This window comes from Lycium ferocissimum, chromosome 3 (genome assembly GCF_029784015.1).
Source record: "Lycium ferocissimum isolate CSIRO_LF1 chromosome 3, AGI_CSIRO_Lferr_CH_V1, whole genome shotgun sequence".
NCBI classification, from domain to species: Eukaryota; Viridiplantae; Streptophyta; class Magnoliopsida; order Solanales; family Solanaceae; genus Lycium; species Lycium ferocissimum.
This window is the reverse complement of record NC_081344.1, coordinates 63,630,401-63,641,324: the sequence shown is the minus strand read 5'-3', so window position 1 is coordinate 63,641,324 and position 10,924 is coordinate 63,630,401. Positions and strand designations below refer to the sequence as shown.

Sequence of the window (10,924 nt, the reverse complement as noted above, 5' to 3'; positions counted from 1 at the left end):
TAGCAGTCTGAAAGTAAGTTGGAGAAAGTAAATGACACTAGATGTTTTATACTGGTTCGGATCCAATGTAAATACTACTCCAGTCCCCTTGGGTTGCAAAGGTGTTTTCTGTAGCTCTTAGTAAAGGTGTTGGGTACAATGGTTCGTTTGAATGGAGCTCATATGTCTACACTCAAACTCTCATAATCTTTTGATACAATGCCTCACCAACTATAATGTTATCTCTCCTCTCTTTTTTTGTTTACACAGTAAATCACTCAGAAATACAATGCTTATGAAAAGTAGAGCAAAGATTGTGAGAAGGTTGAGATGAAGTACATTTGTATTCATCTGTTTAAGCATATATTTATATTCTTCAGAATATAGCCTTTTGGCTATTCAAGAAGAGAAGGCCCAAGAGAATTGTTCCTTGGAAAATAGGAATATTAAGGATCCTTATTTTCCAAGAATAAAGCAAGAGCATTCAATGTGGATTGATCTTCATATCTTCTATGCAACTTTCCTCATAGACGACTTCGATTGGTACTTGACTTAGACTCTCCAGTTTATTGCTTCCTTAAATTCTTCTCCTTGATGTAGTTCCTTGGTACATTCTTCCTTAAATAAAAGATTCCTTGACTGACTGCATTCAATGTAGGTGCGCAGTGATCTTCTTTCCTTTGAGTTCAAAGTCTTCTTGATTATTTTACTTGGTTAGAATATCCTTCATTTGGGCTGGTTGATTCTACAGCTTTTATGGGCTGTATGAATCAATGGGCCGACCCTCTTATCGTCAAGATTCGTCCAATTGACTTGTTGAAGTCCTTGAGTATTTTTCTGCAAATAGAAATTTGTCATCATTAAAATCTTAACATGACTAACAAGGTTGAAACGTAAGATCAGCGAAAATGCAACGCAGTAAGAAGTGGGCTAAGTGCTTACACATAAGAAGAGAAGAGAATCAATTAAAATTGAAAAAGGAATGAGAGACAGATAAATTGATACTTCCTAGTGAACTGTGAAACTGGCCCTTTATATCTGAAGTATTCCGAATAACAAATTTAACTGATACAAAATATACCAAAGATTTGCAGTTTGGTGCTAGGCTAATGCTTTTATTTTCTTTATTTGAACCGCAGTTTTTCCTAAAAATTATGATAGAAATATCCCTTTATTGTACAATTATTTCACTCTCTTCTTCTTCTTCTTCTTCTTCTTCTTCTTCTTCTTTTTCCCTCAAACAAGGGCTAAAATTATCCCTGTACTATACCCAAAGGCGAATCTAAGATTTCTGGAACATGGGTTCACCACTACAAAAAAGATGGAAAAAAATGTATTAAGTGGGAATTGATCGTTAGTCTTCTAAGTTAATGACTCAATCTTCAACCAAGGGCACCATTTAGCCTTTTTGTAGCATGTGTTCCAAAGACAAAGACCTTTCCGTTTATTTAATAAAAGATATATACAAAAAGTACCTACTTTTACGGAGAGACCATTGGTTCACGTGTCCCAAATTTAGTAAATATTTTTCCTTATGTTCAAACCTAGCTAACGGAATCTTTAAAAACATAAAAAAATCAAAACTTCTTACAAAAAGTGGCAAAAGTGTTATATCCCGTGTAGTTCAAGGGCAAATTTGTCTCTTTCTCAGTTCTCTCATCCATCTCCTTTTTCTTTTTCTTTTCCTTTCTCTTTCTTCTTTTACAGTCTTTCTTTCACGTATATTCTATCGGAAAGAAGCTCCACTTTGGAATTTTGAGGGTTGAAGGATGGTTTGAGGGTATCTGGGCGATGCCTTTACGATGGAGATGAACGTGGTTATTCATGTTGGAGTAAGGATTGAACGTTTCACATCACAACAAAATTAAAAATTAAAAAATTGAAATTAGTTACAATCTTCATCACTAATATGTCACTAAATTGCTCGCAGTTAACAAATTTTTTTGACAATCCGATCGTTAAATAGAATTAGTGACAAATTTTATTGTTTAGCTACAAAATTTATCCATTGCTAATTCCTGTTTTTAAATAGTAATGGTGGTTATGTTAATAGAATTGGTGGTGCTTTTAGTGGAGATATGCGACTGACTTTTTTCACAGAATGAATACGAGGATAGTGAAGATTAATATTTTATGGTGGCGATGGAAAAAATGAAGATATTAGTGGTGACCTTTGCGGAGGTGAGTTACGAGTTACAATGGCGTTACAATAACTCACATGGTGATTCCTCGTATATGTATTTGTGCATTTTTGTGAAGAAGATAAAGTTGTGCGTGTGAAGAAGATCGATTTGCCTTTGTATGCTCCATGTATGTGTTGTTTGTGTTAATGGAGGAGACCAATCGGCCAGTGGTGGTGATTTAATCACATTGAGAAAGAGTTGAGGTGTTTGGCCAAATGTTTAGTAAAAATATGTGTTTTTGAGTAGTAACACAAGTTGTGAATCAAAAGCTGAAACTAGTAGATTTTTCCCTGAGTTAGAAGTTTATATGATTACTCAACTTTGGTTAATTGGCCACCATAATCATTCAATTTTGTTTTGTCTTCCAAAAGTCGCTCAACTATGGGTAAGCGACACCTATAGTCACTCAATTTTGTTTTGTCTTCCAAAAGTTACTCAACTTTAATTTGGGAAAGTGGCCTCTATAGTCACTTAACTTTGGAAAACTGGCCTCCATAGTCATTTTAGCTGAAAATATAATTTCCGGTATATATTTAATGACGTAGCAGTTATAATTTATTTTAAAAAAATATTTTAAAAAATTAAAATCAATAATTAAATTTATTTATTTATGATTCAATTCATCATAATTAGGGCATATAATACTAAAGTTTAGGATATTATTCATCATTAATACATAAAAATAACAAACTTAGACAATATATCTCAAGTAATATTGCAAGACATAAATAATAATAATAAAAAGTTAATTCTAAGAATATAAAATTCTATCTCGATGACATTATCCCCTCCTTCGGCCTCAATTTCCACTTCACTATTACTAGTGGAATCTTCACCGGGAAATTCGCCAGCAGCAATTTTGCTCAAAAAATTCTCAAATTGTGACTTATTTTTATTATTATTTATGCCTTGCAATATTACTTGAGATATATTGTTTAAGTTAATTCTTTTTATATATTAATGATGAATAATATCTAAACTTTAGTATTATATGCACTAATTATGATGAATTGAATCTTAAATGTATAAATTTATTTATTGATTTTAATTTTTTAAGATATTTATTAAAAATAAATTATAACCGACACGTCATTAAATATGTATCGAAAATTATATTTTCGGCTAGAATGACCATGGAGGCCAATTATCCAAAATTGAGTGACTATGGAGGTCACTTACTCAAAGTTGAGTGTCTATAGAGGCCACTTACCCTTCGTTGAGTGACATTTGAAAGACAAAACAAAGTTGAGTGACTATAGAGGCCACTTACCAAAAAAAGTTGAGTAACTATGATGGTCAATTACTCAAAGTTGAGTGATCATATAAGCTTCTAACTCATTTTTTCCCATAAAGTACTTTTGTAACCTTGATCAAGCACAAATGCACTGTTTAGCGAAGTTTTTGGAAAATCAGAATTGTTTTTCTTAATTAAAGAAAGTACTTATTTTTAGAAAGTTGAGATTTTCGGCCAGACTTCAAGAAAAAAATAAGTTCTTTGGAAAAATAATAGAAGTTGTTTTTTCAGAAGTAGAAAAAATAGCTTTTCCCAATAAGGCTTTTGTAACTTTAGCCAAACACAAATTGCCGCTTTAATATTAAAAATGCATTTCAAATTTATTAGCTAAATAAAAATAGTTATGCTTTTTAAAAAAAAAAAAATTACTTTCATAAAATAAATAGATTTTGAAAATTTGACGAACCAAGCTACTCAATTAAGAAAGCGGTAAGAGTAACTTAGTAAATTAATAATTACTAAGTATTACTGAAAAATGTTTTTATCAGTTTACCACAACCATACACTGGAAAACAATTTTATCTAAAAACACGTGGCGCGTGGTTCTGGTAATATAGTTAGTTCATTTTGCTCCCCCCACCATAGGTATTAGCGCTTTCTTCTGTTGTCTCACAAATTATTGCCAAAACAAAAAAACAAAAAAAAACAAACAAAAAAAAAAAACAAAAACAAAAAAACAAAAAAAAGGGGGGAAAAGTAACACCCACAAATTTTTTACTTTTGATTCTCAATATTCAAATCATTAACTTCATCTTCATAATCATCAACTTTACAAAAAGAGCCATTTTTATGGTTCTTTTTTTTTTTTTTTTTTTTTTTGAGGATTCAAAAGTTTTGGCTGTGTGATTCTTCAAATATATTTATATATTTACATACATGTGTGTGTAAAGTTTTTTTGTTGTATACATGTGCCTTTAATGTCCCTTTCATTTAACTTCTAGCATTTTTTACACTTTTTCCCACCTTGTTCCAATTTTTAAAGATTTTCTTACATCTTTGAGAACAAATTTACAGATTGCTCAACTTTTTGGAGTTCTTTGATAGACCCAGGTAAACTTTTTTTTTCTTTTTTTTTTCCTTTCCCTTTTATGAACTTGGCAATCTTTTTCGGGAGCGGATGTTCCATGAAAGTTACGGGTTGACGTGAATTCAGTAGCTTTTGCTTAAATCCTATATATGTATTAATTTTTTATTAATAATCTATAAATATTTGATTATGAACTCAGTTATTAAATTGTATATTAGTTATAGGTCAAACTTGTGATTAAACATTTAAGAGAACAAAAAATTTAGGTATCCTTAAACTTTAAATCTATCTTTTTACGTGTAATAAATTTTATAGAGATGAAAAAGGAAGCAAAGTTTCAAAACAAAAATATTTCATGATGGAAATTCAAAATTGAAAATTAAACGGTTTCCCTTGTGGTTTCTCAATCTTTCTTGGTGTCCAAACATGCAATTGTTGATTTATGTGTACATGCAATTGTTGATTTATGTGTTTGAGGGAATAAAGAAGAGGCTTTGCATAAACATTAGAATAGGGAGCAGAATGAAAAGTTGAGGATTCATATAAACGACTCAACTAGTTTGGGATTTAGACGTTGTTATTGTTGTTGCAGTATAGACTGAAGGGGTGGTGAAAGGGGTATATTTGGCAAATTGTATATGATGGAAGCTCCGGCAGCTAAACCGGTGGCGCCCCGGAAAAAGATGACAAAGCAATTAACAGGGAAAAGGGACGACAGTTCCTTGCATGCAGCAGCTAGAGCTGGAAATCTTGTCGCAATACGAGAGATTCTTGATCAGACAGGGGAGGAAGATTTGGCGGAGTTGATGATAAAGCAAAATTCAGCTGGGGAGACTGCATTGTATGTTGCAGCAGAATATGGTTATTATCAGTTGGTTAGGGAAATGATCCATTACTATGATCTTGTTGCTGCTGGAATCAAAGCGAGGAACGGTTACGATGCTTTGCACATTGCTGCCAAACAAGGAGATTTAGGTATGTTGCCTCTCTATAACAGTCATCCTCTATAACAACATTTCACTATAACAACCATGTTTCCCGTGGAACGGATCTTTCTTGTTGTGTTATATCGTATGTTCTATATAACAGCATTTCGCTTATAGCACCCAAGATATATCGGAACAAACGACTCTGTTGCGGAGAGGTTTGAGAATAGTATGCGCTGTTTCCGATTCCAACTAGTTAGGCATAGCTGTTATTGTTGTTGTTGAAGATGATGAAGATGATGATATGTTATATTATATGCTCTCTATAACTGCATTTCGCTGTAACAACAAAAAATATCAGAACGAACGATGATGTTATAGAGAGGCTTGATAGTAGTATACGTCATTCTGACCCCAACTAGTAAGGCATAGCTGTTGTTGTTGTTGTTAATGATGAAGATGATGTTAGTATGAACTGCTCCCGTTTACTTTTTCTATTTTCTGATGTATAACTTAGGCGATTTTAGTATGGACCTGAATTTTGTTGTATTGTAATGTTGCAGATATGGTAAAAATATTAATGGAAGCACATCCAGAGCTCTCAATGACAGTTGATATTTCGAATACTACAGCTTTGCATACAGCTGCAAACCAAGGGCATATAGAGGTAGTGAATTATCTATTGGAGGCTGAGAGTAGTTTGGCCACCATAGCTAAAAGTAACGGGAAAACGGCGTTGCACTCTGCCGCAAGAAATGGACATTTAAAGGTAGGGGTGTCAAATGGGCAGGTTGGGTGGGTCAAAATGGGCTGAGATCCGTGAGACCCATCCAAAAGTTATTTCGGCTGAAAAAGGTTGGGCTAACAACGTGTCATAACCATACCCGCCCAAATCTTACTAAGTTTTAATATCTTTTAAATTTTTTTGAGTATCTAATAAAAAAAATTGCTACATTATGACATATCAAAAAAAATTCTTTTTAAAAATATTTCGACAAGAGTTGTGGGTTAATTTGGGCCACGTATCAGCCTAATTTTTAGTTGGGCTGAAAGAATAAATGAGCGGGTCAATGACCCGCCCAAACTTGGGCGTCTTGGGTGAGTCATGTTTTCATGAGCTAATTTTGCCACCCCTATTTGCAGGTTCTGAAGGCACTTTTGAGTAAGGAGCCGGGGATTGCAACTAGGATGGATAAAAAGGGGCAAACTGCACTTCATATGGCTGTCAAAGGACAAAACTTTGAGGTTGTGGAAGAGTTGATTAGAGCTGATCCATCATTGATAAATATGGTTGACAATAAGGGTAATACCGCCTTGCATATTGCTGCTCGAAAAGGCAGGGATCAGGTATGTATTTGTTCTAATACAACAACAACAATTACGTCTCAATCCCAAAGTAAGTTAGCAAGTTGGAGTCAGCTATATGAATCCGCACTTTCTGTATTGTATGCTCTTTTTCTAATACATTTAGATATTTGTACCTATCGAAGTAAGGAACCGTGGTATATGTATTTGGAATAGATTCCTTTTTGAGAGAGTTAAAAACATAGAGCGTTTAATTACATCTCTTAGAAACTTAAGCTGCTCTCCAGTTGTTTCAGTCATAGACTACTCTTAGTTTTATCAATCTAAAACATGGATCTATTTGCTTTTGTTTAGAGTCTTCTATATTATTGTTTTTGACTTGTTTGTGCACCTTCTACTTTCTTGTTATTTTAGCGTTACCAATAACTGTTGGGAGAGAAAAGTGTAAAAGCAATAAACGTCCGTTGTGTACACCAGCAAAAGGTGAAATTTTCACATGATACGGAAAAGAACGCTAGATTACACTCTATCCTGAAGTGGAAAATGGAAGTTGTCTACTAGTAATGTTTTGCAATCGCAGATAATGATTGCTAGCTGAATAGTCATCCAAAAACTCCTAAGGTTTCTATTAACCATAATTCCCAAGAATTTGCTGTTGTTTTTGTACCTTTTTGCTTGTGGAGTAAATTGACTCTCCTTTCAAAAGAGCCTCGAATGCTTAGACTAATTATCTTCATCGTCTTCTACCTTGAGCATGACATTCTATAGTTTCTTCCTAGATTAAATGGTGAAAGGCTATTTCATCTTGACGGAAAATCAAAATCATCAACTTTTTTTGCATAAAAGGAGAATATTTAATCCACATCTAACAGAGTAAAATTATACTAGATAAGTAGCATATGAGTCACCTGTCTTAAGACTAGTATCCGGAGACTGAAGTCTTAAGGGTCGTTTGGTTGCTGGTTAGAGTTATGTAGGTATTAGTAATGCTGGGATTAGTTATGCATGTATTCATAATGTAGGGATTAGTTATGCAAGTATTAGTAATGCAAGGATCAGTTATGTGGGGTGTAGTTAAACATGTATTACTCAGTTTTAATACATGGATAACTCGTCTCTAACCAGTAACCAAACAACCCCCATAGTGTTTATTTCTCGAGAAGTTGATGAAGAATTGTACACACAGTTGGAATATATCGAGAGCTCATAATTCATGGTTGTTTTGACAAATGCAGATTGTAAAATTTCTGCTTGGTCATAACGAAACAGACATTAATGTCGTCAACAGGTCCAACGAAACAGCCCTTGACACAGCAGAGAAACTGTCACAGGCCGAATTAGTAACAATCTTGCAAGAGCACGGCGTTCAAAGCGCTAGATCCATCAAGCCACAGGCAACAAATCCAGCAAGAGAGTTGAAGCAAACCGTAAGTGACATAAAGCACGGGGTCCACTATCAGTTGGAGACTACACGCCTGACAAGAAGACGTATACAAGACATTGCCAAGCGTGTGTACAAAATGCATGCAGAAGGCCTTAACAACGCAATTAATTCTACCACAGTTGTTGCTGTGCTCATTGCCACGGTCGCCTTTGGAGGGATATTTCAAATCAATGGACAATGGGTCGACGATCCAGACGATATCCCACCCGACCATAGCCTTGGAGAAGCAAATATCGGTCCTAATCCAGCATTTATTGTTTTCTTCATCTTTGACTCAATATCCTTATTTATCGCTCTTGCTGTCGTGGTTGTCCAGACAACGATCGTGGCAATTGAAAGCAGAGCAAAGAGGAAAATGATGTCAATTATAAACAAGCTAATGTGGGTGGCATGTTTGTTCATTTCGGTGGCTTACTTGTCCCTATCGTACGTTGTTGTTGGCGATGATAATTTGTGGATGCCTATATTTGTGTCCTTTATCGGAGCAAGCATAATGGCTACAACGTTGGGAACACTGTGTTACTGGGTTGTTTGGAACCGGATAAGGTCATCAAACAAGAGGAGCTTCCGAAAGAACTCTCTGGCCAACAAGTCCCGGTCCTGGTCAGCATCGGTACTCTCAGATTCAGATGCTCTAAACAATGAATATAAGAAAATATATGCTATATAGAAAGTTTGGCTTGGTAAATCCAGCCCCAGATTGTGATTTTTTTTTTTTTTTTTTGTGGGGTGATGGATGTCCTTGCCTTTTTACCTTCATGTGCAAATGACTATGACTCAAGTTAAAGGTAGTTTCATTACCCATGAAAGTTTTGGTTAATTCTTCTAATGACTCAAGTTAAAGGTAGTTTCATTACCTCATGAAAGTTTTGGTTAATTCTTCTTACTCTAAGTGCCAGTGAACGACTTGGTCTCTATTCAATCACATTCAAGTTCAAGGGTGCCATTGATGAGAGACAGAGCTGGAATTTTAAACTTTATGGGTTCTGAATTTTAGAATGATGACTTCAAATGCTAATAACTGGGTTCTAAACTTAATGTGTATATATGTAATGGACTTCAAATATTACATTTGGTAAGAAAATTATGAGAAACAATCTATTTAAAGGGCTTTCCCCCTCTTATGAGAAGCAAGTGATATAGCAAATTGAAATAAACCAAGCTTCTTTGTCCTTATTTTGCTCCAAATTTCTTACCAGTGGCTTCTCCAGATCTAGAACTTAACGGGTGAGTTTCTTTTTCATTTCATTTTTCTTTTCTCCTATACTAAAGAGACAAGAATTAGCTAAGAAATTCATCACCAATCTGTCATTAAAAAGCCCTGAACTAACAAGGACTTTTGATAATCCATTGCTAATCTGTTGTTTATAAATAGAATTAGCTAGCGATGGGTTTTTATTGTTATGCGATGCAAGTTCTCCGTGACTAATTTCTGTTTCTTTATGCGTGCAATAAATTAAATTGTTTTTTGTTTTATAGTCTTATTGAATTTTTATGGTGCTTACAATTCTTAGGAGGAAAACGAAGAACTTAGGATTGAAAATGAAATGCTATTCTGCAAGAACAAATTTCTAAAAGAAAGGTTGAAGAATCAAACTTGCTGTATTTGCAACATCGAAAAGTTGCACGAGAAGAGTGCTCAGTTGAAAATACAGGTCAATTTTACATTGTCAGTGTATATATAACTAGTATTAGTACCCGCGCGATGCGCGGACAGTATTTAAGAAAAGTAATCATAAAAAAGAGATGAACAAATAACTTAAATATGCAAATTTAAAGTAGAGAATAATATAAGGGTCAAGATCTATCTCAACATCCCTTTTCAATTGATAATATTCAATGTGGCGGAGGAGCCAAAAACAGAAGTAAAATAATTCAAGATCCTAATTTTAGTAAATGGGATTCCATAGTTACGCTCTTAATCAATTACTCCTTGTTTGATAATCTCCGCATAATTTCATATACATATTAATAGTATTAATATCCCTTATGGAGCCTCAGTTGCGAAACTTCTTATTTAATCTTATTACCATAATTTTTTAGGTAGAAAAAAAAGTAATAAAAAGGTCAGAAGAATCTAAAGCTACGAAAGCCAGTATTATTGCATTTTGCACATACCACCATTAGGTCCTTCCCTCTTTGCCTTTATTCAAATATGAATAACGATCAAGATTTATAGCCTGTTTGGCCAAGCTTCTAAAATCAGCTTATTTTAAAAAATATATTTTTTTAAAAGTACTTTTCAAAAAAGCACTTTTGGCGAAAAGAAGTTTGTGTTTGGCCAATTAATTAAAAAAGCACTTTTGAGCGGTCATTAGTGTTTGGCCGAGCTTTTAAAAAGTGCTTCTATTTGTATTTTTCTCAAAAGTACTTTTCAAAAAAGTGCTTTTGAGAAAAAAATGTTTTTTTAAATTTAAAATCAAGTCATACTCCCCAAAAGCACTTATTTTCTCCCAAAAGCTTGGCCAAACACCTCACTTTTTTTCAAATAAACACTTATTGAAAAAATAAGTACTTTTGGGGGTATATATGCTTGGCCAAACAGGCTATTGGTTTTTTAAAAAAAATCTTTTCAACAAATCTATTACTAATAATTCAATTATTAAAACAAAATATTAAAACTTGATAGTCAAAACTGGATAGAAAAAATGATGAGATCCCGTTGAACTTCAATGCGCTAAAATTTGGCAGTAGCCCAATCTCCTTGTGATCTCCTCTGCATCAACAGCTGCAAAATCTTAAAAGAATAAAGAAAATTCAATTGTA

At 33.9% G+C, this 10,924-nt stretch overlaps 1 protein-coding gene across 3 annotated transcripts; it reads left to right on the top strand.

Moving 5' to 3' along the window:
* Positions 1-4,178: 4,178 nt before the first annotated feature.
* Positions 4,179-9,217, top strand: LOC132050378 (ankyrin repeat-containing protein At5g02620-like). 3 transcript variants are annotated; one of them, XM_059441611.1, is made up of 5 exons: positions 4,179-4,506; positions 5,076-5,458; positions 5,973-6,178; positions 6,553-6,756; positions 7,950-9,217. In XM_059441611.1, the coding sequence occupies exons 2-5, from the start codon at positions 5,122-5,124 to the stop codon at positions 8,826-8,828; spliced, it is 1,626 nt and encodes a 541-aa protein (XP_059297594.1). In that variant the 5' UTR covers positions 4,179-4,506; positions 5,076-5,121; the 3' UTR covers positions 8,829-9,217. The 3 variants fall into 3 exon arrangements, with proteins under 3 accessions (XP_059297594.1, XP_059297595.1, XP_059297596.1); XM_059441612.1 differs by having other exon boundaries at positions 5,081-5,458; positions 7,950-9,216; XM_059441613.1 differs by lacking the exon at positions 4,179-4,506 and having other exon boundaries at positions 4,957-5,458.
* Positions 9,218-10,924: the final 1,707 nt, after the last annotated feature.